Source organism: Battus philenor, unplaced genomic scaffold, assembly GCF_028537555.1.
Source record: "Battus philenor isolate CCGP_79_NKW_IND1 unplaced genomic scaffold, ilBatPhil1.0.hap1 SCAF_10, whole genome shotgun sequence".
Taxonomy (NCBI): domain Eukaryota; kingdom Metazoa; phylum Arthropoda; class Insecta; order Lepidoptera; family Papilionidae; genus Battus; species Battus philenor.
Window position 1 is genome coordinate 8,985,311 of NW_027181662.1, and position 21,517 is coordinate 9,006,827.

At 29.9% G+C, this 21,517-nt stretch overlaps 1 protein-coding gene across 2 annotated transcripts; it reads right to left on the reverse strand.

Moving 5' to 3' along the window:
- Positions 1-242: 242 nt before the first annotated feature.
- Positions 243-20,211, reverse strand: LOC137923975 (neurotrimin-like). Of its 2 annotated transcripts, none has more exons than XM_068767267.1 (11): positions 20,010-20,211; positions 8,786-8,845; positions 7,960-8,063; positions 7,091-7,298; positions 6,851-7,006; positions 5,259-5,387; positions 4,228-4,365; positions 2,837-2,986; positions 2,035-2,109; positions 1,871-1,954; positions 243-1,301 (listed from the first exon to the last, which is right to left on the reverse strand). In XM_068767267.1, the coding sequence occupies exons 1-11, from the start codon at positions 20,077-20,079 to the stop codon at positions 1,195-1,197; spliced, it is 1,281 nt and encodes a 426-aa protein (XP_068623368.1). In that variant the 5' UTR covers positions 20,080-20,211; the 3' UTR covers positions 243-1,194. The 2 variants fall into 2 exon arrangements, with proteins under 2 accessions (XP_068623368.1, XP_068623359.1); XM_068767258.1 differs by having other exon boundaries at positions 2,837-3,001.
- Positions 20,212-21,517: the final 1,306 nt, after the last annotated feature.

A 21,517-nucleotide genomic window follows, 5' to 3' on the forward strand; every position in this document is an offset into this window, starting at 1 on the left:
GGTTTTACTTTTAAGCATCGTTTTATACACAATTATTTGGCAGAGTTATTCTTTTAAATAACTTACAAAAATCTTCCTATTTGTTTCTAAAATTCGCCTAAATTCACTAACATTTACAGCATGTTTTAATAGTTATTTAACTAAGTCGGTGGCGTTTAAATTTAATTTATTCTAAAAAAAATAAGGAAACAGTTGTTAGATGAGAAAAATACAACAGAAATTCATTATTTTTAATAACAATTTATTATAATAATTAATATTAATATTGTATCAAGTTAAAAAATTAAAATTAATATACTTTGTTTACCACGTATGAAAAAGCGTTCATGCATTATCCAAAAGTTTATTGCAAATATATTATTATCCGAGTCTGAAGTTTAATGTATATCTTATCTTAATAATTGAATTGCGTATTAAACATTTACAGAAATTATTAACCATGGTATAATGTAAACTTAAAATATATTAAAGAAAAAACATTAACTATTATTTAATTAAATAGGAACTGATATAGTAAATTCTTAAGAAATCGATGTAATAACATAAAACAAAAAGAAGACAATTAATATTTTTTTAAGTTGGAGTGAAAATTGTATTACGTTGAAGTGATCAAATATTCGCGGTGATGACCATATTTTAAAAAAATATTTAAGAGTATTCAGTAGCAAAATAGTTAAAGTCATCAGTAATAGCTAACCTCATAATAAAAGTAATTAAAAATCGTCTTAGCCAAATATAAAACATTGTTTATTATTCTTTACAATTCTTGTATAAAAAAAACTTTAGTATTTTTATAAATAAGTTAGTGTTATAATAGTCGAATACAATCAAAAACTAATGATAGAAAATTTAATGAAATTACATCTTCCAACATCCATTAAAAATTGAGCTGTGAAATATAAAATAAATCGCTATCTTTTTTCTATAATGTCGGTCAATTTTATAAAAAAAAATTGTTACAGGTGTATGTTCATTTCTGTGAAGTCAATAACCATAACAAAGAACAAAATTTGCAATGATGAACAAAAATGTATTTCTTAATTTATAAAAAGAAAGATCAATTTTTTTGTATTACAATTACTATTTCGCTCTAGACGTTCTTGCTTTTCATTATTATCTTCGGTTTAGCTGTTGGGAATAGCTAACTATAAAACACGTAATATGTACGTATTGACAAACATACCGAATATGTCTTCACACAAGTAGTATATAATATCCACATATAATCGAATATAAAACAATAAAAATAAATACTAGATTGTTCAGTGCAACTGCATTCGCAGAGTTGTCTTCGTCGAAATCTGAAAATGCAGAAATATTGTTACCGTATGATTTATTCATTACTAATTTCCTTTTTTATAGTAGTAAAACAATGTTATATGAAGAATGTAACCATTAGCGACATCTAAGATATATGTCCATGATACGAATCAAATTTGACAATACTTTATTCGAGCCAAACATTTATAATGTGTTTGTTACATTTAAATGAATCGAATGTGGAAACGACATCCGAAAAATATTTTTAGTTTCTAAATTTATAAGTAGAAGTAGCTATAGCTATGGGCAGGCACAACTTCGTGTAAGGCAAAAATTAGGAAGAGAAGTGTAGGAGTGCAAACCGCATTTGGGGCTGAAATGAGGTAAACGAAAACTGTTAATCTTATGAAAACGGTTTTTATAGTCGAAGACCAATTGAAAAAAATAGTACGTTAGAAGGCATTATGGAAGACCTAAATCCAGCGGTAAATAGATGAATACTGACCATGTTGATGAGATGTTTAATTTTTATAATTTTTAACAAATTAAATATATTTATAAATTAAAAGTAAATATTTGGACAAGACTATCTAAAAATTTAATACACTACCGAAATCTCTTATTTGTTCGCCATAAACTTCACCTTGGAAATTGGAGGTAATTGCGTCGTTCGTTTGAGTATTTTGCAGCTGACCTGTTTTAAAAAAATAGTACTTAATTTAAAATTGTTTCACCCTCCATGGAATAATTTATTATGAGATAAAATAATTATACCTTTCTTTCGTATAGTTTGATTATCCAGTATCGATTTTTGAGTCGTCGTAAATGCTGAAGGCGGAGCAGGAATTTCTGAAAGATTTAACTTTATTACTTACTTCAAAAGTTCAAAGACTGTTAACTATACTTCATCAATAAAAGTTCCTTAAACAAATAAACGTTGTAGAACATCGACAGGTCCTCAAAAATAAGCTAAGTACATATACCCTTATCTGAAAGCGGTCCAACGAACTGTTTGCCTTTCATGATTTCAAAGTAGTGTCTAGATTTACAAATTAAACAAAGCATATAAAAGAAAAAAAATTCATGAAGGTTATTGAAACAAAAATGAAATTTCACATAACAATCAAGTTGTCTCTGAAAATTTTGTAGTCAATTAGTCTGTTATGAAAAACATTGTGTTAGACAAATGTATTAGCTTAGAAATTGTAATTCTTAGCTTAGAATACTGCTTAAACACAATGTACACATGTAACGCTCAATGACACAGTCTAAAACATTACTAAATAAAAAATAACAACACAGTTGTGTTAACAATAGTCAGACAACTTGGTAAACTCTCAAATTTTTTTGAGACATTAAAAAATGATAATTTTTTAAGGAAGAAATGAATTAAACAGCACACTTTATTCTATCGGGAAGTACGCAAGAAAAAATTTGGATGTATTTTAGGGCAATACTTAAAATACTTATGATCAGAATACTACTGACGTGCTATTCGAATAAAGACATGTAATACATAAAAGAGACACAAAGTGCTGGAGTAAATGTCACAAAAGTAATTAATCACAAAACTTACCGTCGAGTTTAATAATGCCATCAGTTTCCCCCAAGGAGTTTTTAGCAATACACTTGTAGAAGCCAAAGTCCTCTTTGGTGATATTTCGTATCTTAAGCATCATAAATTTATTATAGCCGCTATCCACAGGAAATGCCTCGTATTTTCCACCTACAATTTCCATTTCTACTTAAATATAAAACCTGTATACTTATCAGGGTAAACTTAATAAAATATATGTATTTAAATTTATTTCATATTTTTTAAGTGATACTATAAACAACGTTACCGAGTGGTGATCACAGGAAAATAGTAGTTTACTTCATTATTGTTTTTTATATGTATTTTATTCCTAATATTATTGAATAAGACATAGTAACTTAAATTTAAAAATGAAACATGGTGTTCATTGTTCAATTTAAGTTCGTCATCACATTTTTAATAAAAAAGTGTGTAAAGTTTTTGTAAATAAATTAAAAATAATACTAATCTACTTTATGAAAGATTCATAATAAATATTTGTTATAAAAATAATATATTTTATGCTAAGAAATTTACCAATTATTTAAAAATTGTCTTGTCAAATGGTAGTTAATAGTTAATTAGTGCATCGACATATCGAACACAAAGTATTAACGAAAAATTTTTAAAAGACGAGACGGAATGTGAAGTCTGAACGATTTATCAATCGCGACTACTTTAGCCGTAGTAAAAGTAGAGAAATATTTAATTTTAAAATGTTCTCTTCACGCTTGAATAGTCTCATATGTACTCGGCACGTTTGAGTTGCTCCCTTGCTACAAGCATGGAAACTATTTTCATTATCGAGTCATAAATCAATGATAGATACATACGATGGTACAAGACGGGCACACATGTTATTTTACTGAACAAGATAAATTAACCTGAGTTTAACAATAGAATGAATATGTTTTGATTAAAAATTTAAAGCTTTTATTAACTCAAACATTTAACGATAATACCCGTAATTTATAGCTATTATGTTTTAGTTACTTTGTAATGTTATGGTTACTTTTAAGCCAAGAAGCTTTTCCTGGAAGCATAATAAATTACAGCTAATATGAACTCTTTGGTAGAGGAATACACTTTAAATAATACGGTACTTTGTCCGGTCATCGTAGTGAACGGTAGAGCGTGTTTAAGGCTTGCAGTGTACGTCTATCGGTTGATATTTTGAAATATCATTTTTGTAATTCGCTTTAATCGATCCTTAATATTTATCTTAAACTCATTAATACATTTTTATAAATTGATAATTAATAATGGTTAATAATTTATTAAAAGTTTATGAGGACGTTACTAAATGAATATATCTTGCTGTTTTTATTACTTAATTTAAAACTGCTACTTAACACAAGCTTTAGCATTAAAGCATGTACTAATATTCTCACCGGATATTATCATGTCTCCTCGATCAGTGGTCCAATAATTAATAGACGATGGATAGGCTTCTGTGTGACATTCGAGCGTCACGTCTTGCCCGATATACGCGCCCTCCAATTGATTGGGAATGGACAGCATTGGTGGAACTGTCAATAGAGCTATATTAGTTATTTCATATCTACGTTATGCTTGAATCATAGCTAATAATGAAATTATATAAATAGTTAAATATTAATAAATACATTTATACATTATACTTATATATTATTAAAGTAATTCTTATGAAACGTAAGAACTGATAAGGATGAAATAATATAGCGATGGGGTAATATAAATAGCAATAACTTTTTTTTTGTTTATATAAAACTAAAAATGCGACAAAAGGGGAATTTAAATAGAACGACAATATTACATATATTGATGGAATAAAGATATATGTTTTGGAAGTAACAAAACAACAGAAGTTAGAGTTTGTTTCCAAATGTAGGCAATTATTATTTGTGTTGCACAAAGCAAAATAAGTTTATAAAGTCGTTGGCCTGGGTACGGACCACTACGCTTTGTTCCTCTGCTTTGTTTGTTCAGTTATTCAATTGATACAAAACTAAATTGTGCTCATACGATTTCTGCCAACGTTTTAAGCCCCCCTCTCTTGAGAGGAAGATGATTAAATGTTGCTATATAAAGTTTTGCAATATCCCATCTAGATTATTAAAATAACTTATGGAAAATAGTATTATATTGAATATCATCCATTAATATTATCCATTAATTTCACCACTGTTTACTTTTTTAACCGCTTGTCAAAGAATCAATCGATAGAAAAATCTTATATCATCCGGAAACTCAAAATTCCAAACATGAGACATCTAAAAATATACAATTATTTCGTGAATGTTAATAATAATTAAATTATTATAATATTACAATATTAAGCCATCGTGTTCTTTGTACTTAAAAAGGTTAACGTTGTAACAATAGTGTGCTTCGCAATACACAACGAATACATAAGACTGGGTTAATCCAAGATAATACTTACACTGAACCATAAGCATGATACGCTTGCTAATAGACGGAGGCACTTCGTTAGATGCTATACACAGGTAAGCCCCCATATGGAGTCGAGATACTTTTGATATTGTAAGGGTTTCGCCATCTACTGCAGCCACTGCGGAGTAATTCATTAAATGACCACAAAAGTCAAAATAACTATTGTACAAGGTTGGCGGTTGGTTATGGGTGCAAAAGCTTTAAAGAATTCTGCATAATAACTCTGTTCTACCAAAAGTTATTAACCTGTCGCATTTTTATAAAATTTCAGACTGATCACTTTATGCATAATAATTCGAAATAGGTGAAAAAGATTTGAAGCTTGTTGCTGATGTCTGTGCTAAACATCCACTCCTTAAGGCTGATACACCTATAACCAATCCCTTTGTATAATGTACATAAATAAACATACACCAGTTATGGATTTACTTTATAGTTTGATAACAAACGATTGTTGTAATAGTATCTTTAAAAGGCGCGGTCCTTCTACGAATGAACTGAGCCGTAATAAACATGATTAAACGTGAAAAGCCACTGGTTTGGTTGAATAGAGTTTGCTACATTGTCCAGGCCGTATAATTCAGTGCAATGAAATGTTTGCAGAGACTCTGGCAGCAATCGATCTTAAGTACCTCTTTTCGTGATTACACAATTCAATATGAGTGCCAAACGCGGCATATACGATACTGAATACGGCATCTGAGCTACATGCCGCCAAATGAGGTGAAATGGTGCTTCAAAATATATCCGAGCACGGTTTGGCAGCAACTCGACTCATAAGGGCGATCGTTAAGTCCGCGTTAAATTTATAAAAAGGCAAAAAAATCTTTCTTGTCACTGTGAAATGTAATGAATAAGATGTTTTATATACTGCATTTATATATATAAAGAATAAGATGTAATATACACTGTATATAATGAAAACCTGTAACAAAAAATAATAGAAATGAATATGAATTTTTTAAACGGTAGAAACTCGTTCTTTATTAAGATAAATTATTTATCCCCGTGTTATCATTACAGATAGATATGAATAATTTATTTAGCAAATTCAAATTATTTTTAATTTTGGTGGAGTTAATACATAGTTATGCTATGTTATGCTGCTATTTATTTTAACAACGAATTGTATTTTGAATTGATTGATATAAACTCCACATCGTGTTAGAATAATACTAAAGTAAATTGACAATTACTGGTCTTATGTTACTATTTCGTAAGAGCATTTTACTGAATAAAATATTATATATACTGTAACGTAAAAGTTACAATACTAGAACGGAACGTGATAAGGACTAGTCCATTTTATCTGAAAAGGCAATCAGTAGATGTCTGTTGTGTTTCAAATAATCAAATCGCGGGTAATTTTTTACCCAATTAAGCTTTACTCGCTGTTAAAAATCCATATTTTATATTTTTTAACATAAACACATACATTTACATTTTATTGGTAAAATATTACTTGAAAATTTTGTAACAATTACAAAAAAGATGTGCAAAGCGATAAACAATAAACAATTTTTCCTAGTTTTTTATTGTTAATTAATTTTAATACCGGATATTTATAATTTGTTTTAATACCAGATTGTCCGTTGTAATTAAAGTCCTGTCCATCTTCTCGACGCCACATTACATATGGTTCTGGATATCCAGATGCTCGGCATACTAAAGTAACGTTGTTGCCTTCTCGTACCACAGTGTCCACAGAAGTCATATTGTCAATAATGGAAGGAGGAACTGTATAAAAAGTGCATTAAGCAATTTAACTTTCATTCCATGTACTGCTATTAAAATTATGAATAAAAAGTAATAAGATCTCACCAACGACATGAAGGTAACCTTTCCTGGAGCGCATAGGGTCTGTATTCACCTGACACATATACCATCCGCGATCCACTTCTTGTACGTTTTTAATATGCAAATACCAGGAACGATGGTCATTGTAAGACAAACTAATGCGAGGATTTTGTGTTATTATGTTGTGATGAATACTCAAAATCGTCTGTGTATCCATTCTCACCCAAGCAACCTAAAAATACATCGATCTAAAATACTGCAATAACTGTTTTCACAAATGTGAACAAAAAAAAAGTTATTCCAAAATAAATTTTGAAAATATCATCGTGTAGTGTTACATTCAAAATATAATTAAATCTATCAACCAATACAGAGAAAAAAAAAACAATGAAAGAAAAAAGTGATATAGACACGTTGTTAAGATATAACAGTAGATTTAATGTTTAAATTCATCTATTCTATTATCCATATCATAAAGGATCGTTTACAGTGACCAACTTTGTAAGTAGTAAGAAGTATGCCATTTGATTGAAACTACACTTGCATTATTTAACTCAACTAATTTTAAGGTTTTAACGGTTTCAAACGCGCTATTTGAGAGTTCACAACACTTTTACAATTTCCTTAGTTAATTCAATACATTTTTACCCAAGTTTTATTATCACTTACGAGTAAAAATCATTCACAATGTAATAGGATTTTTAATACAACTTTTTATTATGTAAAAAGTTATAAAATATCTCCAGCGGCATCCACAATATTGTAATTAGTAAATTAGTACTTATTAATGAAACAATTATTGACAATTATTTATATAAATATAAACCCATATTTTTTGTCAACAAAGGCCCTCTTTTAATGCAAGAGATAGGGTTTAAAAAATCATATATCACCTTAAATCCTCTTAAATTATCGACAACACATGCAAGCAACGCATCTCTGCCAACTCTGACTGTAACATTCGGTATGGGCTCAGTGAACCTTGGGTACATAGACTCTGCAACAAAACGTAAATTTTTATCATTTAAATTTGGACATGCAAAGGTCATGTTCACGAAAATATGTTTTTTTAATTAGATGAGTTGATACTTTCTAGGCAAGTAATGCAGGCTTGTGTAGGTGCCGGACCGACTGCCGACACCGCCCGCCTAGAGGTGGGGTGCGTGATTTATGTCGGGCCCACCAACGACAAATAGCGGTTTGTCGCTATATCCCTCTTCCACCGGTAAAATAATGTATCAACAACCAACGCTAAAATAACTCTTTTAAATTGTTTAGTACCTTTTTCTTTCTATCTTTATATTCGAGGTTTTTACTCAAAGTTGCAATCAATAATCATGTAATAGTTTTAAATACTAGCTTACAACACATTCAATATTGAGTTATCTGATATTCTAACAAGAAAGCCTGTTTATTACATAGACAAGTTATATTAACACTTTAGAATTGTCGCTAGTAGAAGTGTATAATTATAACAATTTTAACTTTCAATTACATTTTGTTCTATATCATCAACACAACAAAATTTGACGTTATTAGACTTTATATCGAAATTTATATCGGACTTTATATCGGTATTTTAAACATTTCCTATTTAACTTTTATTATTGTTTAATTCCTATAAACTATAAAATCAAATATAAAATGAAGATAAAGTTATATTCATGTAGTATAATTTTGTATTCAGTAGTATTTAGTGACATCGTTTGCTTTACTCACCGTTGGGCACTTCTATTGGTTCTACAGATACGACATTCTGTCCATTAGGCAATTCTCGACCTGCAAATAAGAAATAATTTTTAGAAATTACACAAATATTACTAATAACATATTATACTAATTCTTTTAATAACCTTAGGTGATTTGACTTCTTTTATTTAATTATTTTCACCAGTAAATCAGACCTTTCTTGAAAGCATATTTAATAAAAATATAACATAAACATATTAAAATACATGGTATCATTAAATTTTTAAAATAAAATAAAAGATTTAAATAGGTATGTAAATAAATAAATTATTTCTCATAATTCTTTTTGAATTAAAAAAATACTAGGTAAATTATTGCGTGCATCTTTTATTTATATAAGAACAACTAAGAAAATGTTGTACACAATATTTATAAAATAATCTAGAACCGTGGTTGGCTTCCATCTTATCGATTACAACGAATGAATTTGAACTAAATCTTCATATTTTTCTTATTTTCTTTCATCACCATGTTGTATGCAATAAAGCCTGTCCCGTATTTCATAATAGTTTTGATGTATAAACTTAATTTTTTCTCCATATGAATAGAATTAAAATAAACAGCAGTAAGAAAAGATAAGCGTGTTCTAGTACATCTAAAAATTAGTTTATGGCTTAAATAGATTAAAGAAACTGATTAAGATACTTCCAACCAAGTTAAAAATGTTGCTTGTCGAAGTCTCCGGGGTCTCACCTTCAGAACCCTAACGGCCATTGGTTTTTCGCGCTACGTGGTCTGCTGACTACCACTTTAACTTGCCAATCCTCTGGGCTAAGTCGATTTCTTTATTTCCTCTACGAATTTCCTTGTTCCTGATTCAATCTCGTAGAGACATCTCAAAAAAACACTATAGAGCATTTACAAATAAAGTTTTTGTACAGCTATTAAACCTATTTTTAATAGACTTTATAATTTATCTTATGAAGTTAAGATGTACTAAAAAGGATCTTTATGCAAGCTTGCTCGAAAGCAGGTATTCGGTGGAAAATAAAATAAAAACGTTTACGTTTCAGTATACTACATACGAACAAATACACCTTTATATATCTTACTTAGGGTATCTGGTGTAGATATTAAGTTTTTAATTACGTTATAAGTATGATAAGAAAATTTCTTGATAAAAAATATAAAAAAGAAGTAAATAATTTGTTTCAGTACATAAACTGTATATTTCCTTCTTTCATTTTGTAATGATAAATGTGGCAGCTTTATGTTCAAATATAAAATGAGGATATAGTTGTGTATGTGATTCCTATGAAATAATTACCAAAATTCATAATTTAATAACAATTAAGTGATTAGATTTTCGAGCAGTGCTATAATTATAGTTCATGAAAATACGACGCCGGTTCTTGATTAATTATCAAATTATAGAAAATTACGGTTAAATTCTTATATATATTGTTATTTATAATTAAACTATGTCAAGTAATTTCTTCATACCGATATACGGCTATTCTATTCTACATTTACGTTTATTATTAATTCTAGATTTAGCGACGCCTTAACTACTATTAAAGAATTATATTTTAAATTTTGAACCAAAAAGATTTTCATTTAGTCGTAGCTTCGAGAGTATTTATATATTAAATTTAATTTTTATATAATTTCCTACTTGACCTTACAAAACATTGATGTTATATTTGAGCGTAAGTAACTTCCTATCTTTTCGTGGGAAATCATGGCCCCTAATATAAGCAATACAAAATAACGAATACTATTTTATCGTAGTAGTTTTTGTCGGATTTATTATTTAAATATATACTATTTCATTGAGCTCTAGGATCAAGGCGCAAAATGTGTATTCGTCGAGATAGGTTCTTCTGCGGCGTTTACTTATAAGCTGCCAAACAAAGTTCGGTTCTTTTTATCTTACTTTCATTGCTTGGTTTTTTTTTTGTTTTATTACTTTTAAGCAGATGGTCTCCCACATGAAGACAGATACTTATAGTTATCTTTATCATTTTGCTGCGTAGCGTACAATACTTAGGCCTCCCTCATATATTATAAATAGAAGCAGCTGTAAGCATCCTACATCCAGTGTCTTTTAACAACCGAGTATAGTAATTTTTTGGAGCGTCCGCTGTCGCGGTCTATGTCCTCGGCGGCCTCCAAATCATGTGAAATAGAAGTATGCAGTGGCCTGCGCTGAGGATCCTCAGGGTGATCCCGAGCTTCGCTGCCTTATAAAAGGTATAACGTAAAAAGATATCTATTAGTACTGCATATATATCAATCACCGTACATTTACTACAGAATGCTGATATTTTACAGGGTTAAATTATAATAATATGTTCTGCTTATAAATGCCAAAAATAAACTAAGAGTCAAAGTTAGACAAACCCAAGTCATTTCGTGGTAGATAAATATCGACCTTCTTTTGCTTTTTCTTCAAGTATAGTGGTGTAATAACTTTGTTAATGTGATAAATTATCTCGTATCATCCCGAGGTACAAAGCATTACGCTGCTTCGCACCGAGAAACTGTTTATGGCTCTAGTTATAGGAATTGTTTTATTAAATGTAAGTAGTAAAATATCGTAATAGAGCTAAATACATTACGCACTCGTACAAATTTCGCGTCCTGATAATTCAAGTTTCGTCATCGCTACATTTACGCAACGAAGCCAAGGCACAGAGAATTGAGTTTATAATAATAAAATAAACTATGAAACGAACCGCATTAAAATAATATTAGTTCTTCTAAGATATGAAAAAATAAGTGCCTCTTTTTTAATATTTAGGAGCAATGTGGCTTTGTCAAGATGTTTTTTAAACTAAAATGCGTCATATAGTAATTGAATGTTACGTTAAAGCACATTGTAAAATTACTATATTTTAAAGTGTACGCTTTAAAATAAAATAATTTGACTTAAACTCGTCGCACATTCGACTAAAAATACTTACTTTTATAAACTTACATAATTAAAAAACCCTCTTCTTAAGAATCATTAATTGCGTCTGTCGTCCCCTCAGCATATGAACGAGTATAGGTTTTTGCTGAGTCGAGCGGTATAATATGCCATTACGACTAGCGTTGACAGCCCCTCTTCGCGGCTACGACAGGATTGTTCCATTATCGGTGGAATGATGAATAGAAAATGTAGTGTACGCTCAATGGATGCGGAGATTATGGTGAAATGAATAAGAAGTCCAGTGACGTACCTAGTAATAAAAAAACCCCATGTGTAAGTTCCCGCTCACGGGATAACTTTTTAAAAAGGTATATGAACATTGAATAGCAAGTTTCAAATGGGAGCATTTTACATTTCATTCATATTAAACGTAATAAAGATTGTCAGTGTATAGTAGTATATTTGAGTGTATTTGACGATTATCTTTACAATATTTATTTTTTATTTTTAATCAAAGTATTAATAAATTCCAGAGAAAAACTTTAGTTAATGAAGTTAAATAATTGACGAGGTAAAGGTAGAAGCTTTCTTACGACTCTAAAACAAAAATGCAAACGCGGTATGCTGCTTATTTCATATTCGATTTGATGTTACACTTCTTTAAGTTTTTGTAAAAAGGGTGCACCGTTTGCTAACAGATTCATGAGATTTTCATAAGATATTTAAGTAAAATCATCATTGTCTTTATTTCATCCGTAAGACGTCTACTGCTGGACATAGGCATCACTTCCAAAAGGTGCAGCTGGAAACGGCTCACATCTGGAGTCCTTCGAAGACCTTCACAAGGTCACTTGTACTCCTTGTGTCTCTACTTCAGCACCTTAAAGACCCAGCAGTCATCTTTTCTGCGCAGTATGAAGCCTTCCCTCCGCCACTTCAACTTGCAAAGCTACAGGTCCAGGTCGGTTACTTTCGTCAGTGCACAGATCTTTTTATTCCTAATCCCTCGTTTGGTCTTTTAGAAAAATCTCATACATAGATCTCGCCATGGATTACTTAGTGATTATGAGCTGATCCTAAGTGACAGACCGCATTTTAGTGCCGCAAATCACAACTTCTATTTCGCGTAATATTTAATTTTGTTTCATAATTTATGTCATTTTGATAAATATTTAAGAATGTGAAATATGTTACTTTTATATAACCTATAAGAATACACGCTGTACATTAATTTTGCTACAACATGAAATTATTCAACGGTAGTAATTTAGAAAGAAAGTTTTTAACGAAACTTCTTCCAAAAGTCGAAGTTGCTTATTAATAATAATTAAACTCAAAGCATTCAAAGAAAAGCAATTAAATGAAAGTATAGGTTTTTATTGGCTTCGTTATATTCTTGTTAATGGGATGTAGACTTGAAGACTCTTCCACGTGAGAAGTTTTAGCGATTATTTAAGTTTTTTTGGTCTACCAGCTATGCTAGCCTTTCCAATATATTCGCTATTTTTTAGCAGTAAGGATCTCAAATATTTTACAGAAAATATAGAAACCTCTGACGCTAAGCCCCAAAATTATATTTCCAAGGCACATTGCTCTATACCTACTTTGCATAGTTAGTTAATTTTGGTATATTCGTTACAAACACAGCAAACTATTTACTAAAATTGAATATTTTGAATGAGCGTTATGAAAATAGAATTTCTGGAATAGTCTGAAAATTAGAGTGATAGTCGACCCGCCGCGTAAATATTGCAGCTCAGTCTGTTTTTAGGTTTTGTTATATTAATAGCTGCTCATTGAGATAGGGGTTATAAATTACTTTATAGAAAATAAGAAATATTTTTCCAAGTTATGGTAAATGAGTAACGACTTTAAATGTAAAAACTTTATGCGCACTTTTGACTCTAGCATGAAAGCTCACTATTAGTTAAATATATCAATCAGTAAGGAAAAGTGTCCGAACATTAGTACTAAGCTACAAAACAATACGGCTTACCATTGAGAAACATGTCTAGAAAACAGCTCAGTTTTTTACGTTAAAAAAAATACATTGCAATTCATTTAATACAGAATAAATAAATTTCCGATGTTTATAAACCTAGTAAGCTTTATATAAATACATCACTAACATCGCTTGCTTCCTTTTATAACTGGTGATTGATTCATACAACAGCGTGTTCTTACACGCTTATCTTTGGTTTTAATTTTATTTCATCGGAAATCATAACACGTTTAACTCCTTGCCTGTACTAAATAACCATTTTGCAGTGACAATAGATAAACATATACGTAGATACAGTATATATATATATATATATATATATACTGTATCTACGTATATGTTTATTATATATATTATATATTATATATATATATATATATATATATATATATATATATATATATATATATATATATATATATATATATATATATATATATATGAATACTGGAATAGTATAATTGATAAGATATTTTAGCAACAAAGCTTATCATTTCAAATAGCATTGCAATAAGTTTTTATAACTAGTATAAATCGAAGTTCGATGAAGCGATTATCAACTTTATGTATTATAGCCACTAGGTAGAACAAAGATAACCTTTCAAGTGTCGTTGACATAGGGTCACTGAGAAGGCAAACAATGCTTTCAGTTCAATAGGCACGCTGGTCGTAAGAGGATTGGCAGCGGATATAATTCGATGTCCGTCGATTTACTTTGTTGCTTCAGAAAATATCCCATGCCTCAAAAACAAACACCGTACAATAATAAATTGAACACAGAAACTTTGATATCATCTTAATATTAATAGTACAACTTATCAATTTTTTACAACATTATATAATTCTATTTAATAATCGATTAAATCAATTTATTAATTCTTCAAAAGTATTCCACGGGAAATAAAGTTTCTTTTTTTTAAATACATTGACTTTATTGACAGTTACAAGTTTTTTAATATACTTATAACTCTAGAAACTAATAACAATAACATAATTTTAATTATGGATGATTCTTATTTATACATAACACGTCGATCAAATTAAACAAAGTACAAAGTCAAGATGAGTAAAGTTAATTACTGTCAATTATACCAGATCTCAAATGTTGATTTACCATTGTAATGATACAAAATGTGCGCCTTTCATATTATAAATGTTATTATTTAACGGATCAAACAATCTACAAAGCAAAACGTGTAATTAGAATGAGTCGCTACATTTAATTAATTTAATATAATTTGAAACTTACTCTTTCATGAATGAAAAAGTCTTGTAATTAAAAACAATTGGCGACTAATTGAAAAAAGTTTACTGTGTAAACAATAACAACAGCACAATGAAATGCGACGTTTAATTTGAAACATAGATTTTCTAATGTTAAATTCTCCACACTACACTGTGTATATAGTTTACTATGTAATAATAAATTAAACTGGTATAATAAATAATACGGAATAAAGTAATTTGAGTATTTGTTTACATTTAATTGTGATGAAACATGTTATTCAATCATTGTCCTTCTTTGCGATTGGGTAGATTAATAATTCCTCAACGAAGTTGTTCATCGTAGTTATCTCTTTATAATTAAAGTTGTTTAATTATAAAGAGATAAAGCCATGATAAAACTATATTATACTATAAAAATATAAGCACAATTTATAATTTTTTTTTAATATATCAAACGTTGTCATCTGATAATAAATTTAAGTATACTGTGGTATATGTATTATAAGGTTTTTATTTATGAGACCTATATAAATTAAAACTGAAAAATATGTAACATAGACCTCGTATTTGATAACATATCAAATATGACCTAGATATCTTAGTGACAGAGTTATAATGACGCGTTCACATTGCACAGAATAATGAAAACTACGAAGTGATTTTTAAACATTACATAAATATGATCACATCACGTATTTCTGTTAAGAGTAAAATATGAAAAACCAGGAAATTATTTTAGGAATTAATTTTTACAAAGTCATTGATACATTGTATTAATTCAATTTTTCAAACACGGAAACTAAGAATAAGCTGTAATGTTTAGTTAATGTTAAGTTATAATGTTTATAATATGGAGAAAAATTTCTATGTAAGTTTTAATTTGAGAATAAAGTAACTTGAACATCTTTCGCAATACACTTGGATTAAAGTGTAACGATATCGATATATTTCTCAAATGGGCAACAAGTAACGAAGTGTAGCTTATTTAATCTTGCGGATACGGCGTCATCACTACGATCCGAGTAGTAAGAAGAAAAATATTCTGAGAAAAGCGTATCGTAAATAAGTAGACGCGGAAGCTACGGAAAATAAATGACTACAATGTATACACAACTCACAAAGTATTAATGTTTACAAGCTAAAATTAACTTAAGGTTTTTTTAGATAACCTGGTACCGGTAAAATCGTATTGTTATCGTAAAACCAAGTTATTGATACTGTAAAATTTAAAATAATACAATTATAATAAATTTCACCTTAATAAATATGTGAAACGTATACCTGTAATGTATTATAATTCGATACATTTGTTGTAAATTCACATAAAAATATTTGCAAGGAATGTCGAAAAATTTCCGTCTCCAAATTTTCAGAAGCGGATGACTCAATCGAATTTGTTCTGCCAATCGATGCGCCTAGATGTAAGTTTTATACATTTTCGAGAAAATCAGATACATGATTTTTACAAAAAAAAAAACCGTTCTTCGCCAATGTTTTCAGGATTCGTAACAGAATTTGTGTGTGTCCGTTGTTAATTGAAGATCCGGTCTCAACATAAAAAGACCTTTTTAAATAGTAGTTTCAATTTTACATTTCAAATACAGTTATACTAACGTACAAATGCATTTACATACACTTTACATTTATACCTATTATTTTGAATTCGATACATTTGATAAAGAACGCCTTGTTCGCGGTACGGTAATAAACCTTTTACAATAGACATTGCAGATGTATCCATGATAATAGTTTGCGATTTAAGTAGACTTCCTCTAACTTTTTCCATTTGATGGTATAAAGACAATGGTTTTTGTGGACATCGATACTACGGTCGCCTAAAGCTGTAACTAGCTAACCTCTAATATTGTGTGGGTTTGAAAACAGCCCTGCTGAAATAAGAGGAACTATTATTCTAAGGCAAAATAATTGTATTTAAATAAAACTTCATACATTAAAACACAAATATTTTTAATTTTTCATCTTTAAGACGCTTGTGACACAGCTAATCAAAATGACTAATTACTCTCGAGTATTTCTTTGGAAAACCGCAGCTTACATTGAATAACGCATTCCGTTTTTCTGTAAGATGATTAGTTATTTCATTTGGCTCCCTATGTATGGATCTGAAGATGCTCCATCTTTGATTTTAATATACATTTGCATAAAGACTTGAAAATGTAAGATTAGCTATTCGTAATAAATAAATATATACACTGAATGCATCATATACTATCAGGTGAACGTTTTGCACTAAACTCAAGGTATAAAAAATATAGCATCGGATATATGCATTAATAAAGCAGACAAATTTAAAGTTACTACAAGTAATATGGTAGGTTAGTATCTCGCAAAACTCTTTATTATAAATTAAGCTACTATTTACTTCCAGACCCAGAGTTTTTTTTTTACGCAATAAAGTGATACATTAACGAATACCAGTAAAGAATAAGAAAGATTGAATTGATTTTACTATCTCAAAATATGATTAGCAGAAACCGTTTAAATTGTGATAATTTTAAAAAGAAAATTAATTCAGAGAAACCTTTTGAAAATAACCTGACTGACAAAAGCTGTATGTCCGTTTTCCTTTTTTTCAATTCTCACTTGCATGGAGACTTAATCTCTCTTGATTTCCTTTTTGTTTCATTATCAATTTTGTGCACATTTTGCCTTAACTTCTATTTTTACACCCTATATTTTACATAAGTTTATATTCTAACACAATTCTTTATTCCTTTTTTTGCAGCGTAACTTCTTATTTCTTTTTTTAAGTTTTCATTATCTGTCGATGTTTAGCTTATTTCTTTTAAATGATGTTTCTAGGTTTTATTATAAAACGAATCAAATTTTAGGTTTTTGATTATTTTTTTCTATATTTTTCTTCTATTACAATACATGTTTTACAAATCCCTTACTTATTTTCTTAACTCAGATGAATTCTGCAAACGCTTCAGTTTCAACCATTCTATCAATTTTATTTTAAGAACATGTCTCCAGTCCATATATGGGATGCTCAGATAGGACGTGCTTCCTTTTCGTGGTAGCTCAGGCACGCCGGATTATGATGCTCGCCGAATACTCAGAGAAAATTCAAGGGTCAACTCGATCTTCCATACTCTTTTCGCTGCTTCCGGGACGTTGGGAAATAATAACTTAGTCATCTTAGCCATGTATCCTCCCTAGTATCTTCTATGCCAATCGGATTTTGCGTTTTGGATATAGCATCTAACAAAAAAGCTATATGCTCCATGTTATGAAAAGTTTCACCAAGTTAGGCGACAAAGTGTTGGAGGCATTATGCATAGATCTTTTAACTGTAACCAAGCTCGGAGTTCTGCCCAGAATCCCAGTCCTTGCAGATTCATTATTTACTTCATGGCGGTCGTTTAAGGAAGTGAGTAAGTAAAAGGGCCTTGATTTCTTGCCATTCCTTGATACCCAAGAGCTCGTCCCGATTAGTTGTTATAATCAGGAGAACTTCTCAAGTTAATATTACTTCCACTTCAGAAAGCGTTAGCGTTAGAAAAAGTCACTAAAGAAACTCCATCAGCGCTTCCATAGTGATATAAAAAATATGATATATAAAAGCGAGTGATATAAAAAATTCAAAAATTACCTTTAAGTTGTTCACCGAACAACTACTAATATCGCTTTTTGTAGCAATGCGGTGCCAAACGGGGTTTTAAGTTATTTTACTAGTTATGGTGTGTTATGGAACAAGGTACAAGCGCCACAGTAGTATCAACATTTTGTGTTCATAACAAAAGATTTGCATCAATTATTAGTAACTTTTAATGTAATATTAAAAGTAACCGGCCACGAGTAATACCAACTCGGTAAAGGGCTTAATTTTTCATCGATAGTTGTATAGTTATATGCATTATATATAGAAACGACATCGGTAATTTTAATGTAAATACATCATGCGATAGTTGCATAAGCAAGAATTTCAAATAACGTCATAACTTTCATAAACTTGCTAATTTTTCTATTTCTAACGTTTTTTTTTCCATTATTTAAATTTTTTACTAGCTATCTTTGTCTATAACATTATTTTTTTCATTTTAGTTAAAACTAAATTTAAATATATTATACAGATAAATGCAATTAAGTGTTTATGCTTTATAGGGGCGAATGTATAGCTCAATTTCTGTTGGTTAATATATGTTACGCCCTATCCACAAATCAATTAATTCGAAAATTATAAATGACCTATAGAAAAGGTAGTAAGAAAAACCGTCTCAAAATGGGGATTACTATCAATAATTAATGTAACATGTTCCAGATTGATCACTTTATACAGGTTAATTGGAAATAGGCGTAAAAGCTCTAAAGTGTTTTGCTAACAAATGAGATATACATTCACCCCTTTAAAATTTTTACTATCTACTAAAACCATCATGGATTGTTATAAATGCTTTTTGACGTCAGGCAAAACTTTGTCATTTATATAGGTTAGAGGATTATTACTAATTCTATTTAATACCCTAATGGAGGTCATCTATAACCGTCTCTGTATCCCGAGATGCCTGCGGATATCCGTAGATGAGTCATGGATTGAGACGACCCCTGTCCGTTTTGTTTGTGATTCTTCCCCTTGTTAACTGAATTATGTTTTAGAAATACGAAAACTTCTTAACTAAGTAATTTTACGAATTCCTTGTATTTCTTTTTGTAAGTTTGAATAAAATAACAATAAATATCCAAAAAACACAGCTTTTATTTTCTTATATTAAATTAGTTATTTTTTCATTATTTAATCAAAAATACAATCTTCGTATTACTTATTTTATGAACATACTTACAAATATATAAGCGAATATTACTTATCGATAAATATATGTATAACGAAATTTTGTTAAATATATCAAAGAAAATTTAACAATGAGTTTATTTTGTTCCACCGACCTTAAATTTTTTAAAATATGAAAACGTTACTCATCTATGTAGACTTAATATACCATAAACTATTTCCTGATTACGCAAACAAAATATTGCATAACTGAATTTTTATAAGAAATGCAAAAGTTAAAATAAAAATCTACTTCTAGTCAACTTTTTATTAGTTGCCGACAAACTCAATAAAAATGGTAATTTCATTTTATACTTACCTGTGGTGCTCCAGCAGGCTGTCCACAACGCTATCCATATGACACAGTATAAACGTAGAAAAAGAGTCATTTTATCACGGTCGCATATAAAGTCAATGGAGTGCAATGATGTTTGGGCGCGTAGTTCACCTATATTGTATGACGCTAGCGCGTGCGTGTAAAGTCACGAAAATGTGGAACGAACGTGCCATCGCTGGGCAGGCTACGGAGGCACTGCCGCGGGGCGCCACTCCGCCGCGCTAACTACCCCAGCCAGATAAACAAGGGCGAGAAAACCGGGAACAGGCAGACATACCGTCTCGCAAGTCTTTATAGCCGGGGCCGAATAATGGCATAATAAAATAAGACAAAAGACGGCTAGCCAAAGACCGGAGCCAGTTTTAGACGAGTCGCTGTCAAATATGCATAATCCGAAGAATAAATGAATAAATGTAGTCGCGTTCTGTGGATGGATCTGTTTCATAACTTTATGTATATGTAAATTAGGGTGCAATGTACGTTTAGGTACTATTCCTCAACTTTTTGGACATTTTATGTAGAAACATGAAATTCGTGTACATTCAAAAAATGTTAAATACACTTATAGGGTACTAGCACGTAAGTGACAAAAACTTCCGAATTGTTATATGATTAAATGTGGTTAAATTTATTCGCCAGTAGTAACATTTTTATTTAAGTAGCAGCAAAGTTTTGAATTTAGATTTGACATAAATAAGTACGTTATATATTTTAATACACAATAAAACAGTTTGAGCTTAGTATTCACATTGTGTTAAACTATAGATTATAACATTTTCTAAAATCTAGTTAACAATAGTTCCTCTAGGCCTGTTTTGGACCCAGTAGATAAAATAGGGGTTTTTAACTGATAGTCAGGTTACCTAAATATTGTCCTGAAAAAAAAATTTACACGAGAAGTCTCTTCAAATTTCGTACGACTCATGAACAGACAGTCAACATTAGGCTTCCATTATTGAGGAGAATTTCTCCCCAGGTATTACCGATGCTCTATTTATATCCTTCCAGATCGCTACATGCCTATGATAAGTCTTTCTGAAATTATTGGAGATAGATTTCACTAGGCATCGGGAATGGACTAAGGAGTTACTTAAACGAGACTAAGGAAGGAATAAGATGCTTTTTTAAGAGCTATATGGTAAAAATTAACGAGTTTGTTTGTTATTCTTTTGCATTGTACGAAATTTGCTAATTATAAAATCAAAAATTTCTTTATTTAACGTTGTCAAAAATTGTTACATTAACTTTATGTCAAATGTTAAGTATTATATAAATGTATATTTTGTCCGTTCATCGTAGCAATCTTTGAGGTAAGCCTATATATTGCAATGAAACGTTTATCGGTACAATGATGATGGTATATATTTTAAGTATATTATTTATTATAGTTAAAACTCTGTATCAAAAATATTTTATAACTACTTCTCGTAGATAAAGCGTAAATGAGTTTTGTGCTACATTACGTGTCAGAGATCTATTCAGTCTTGTGG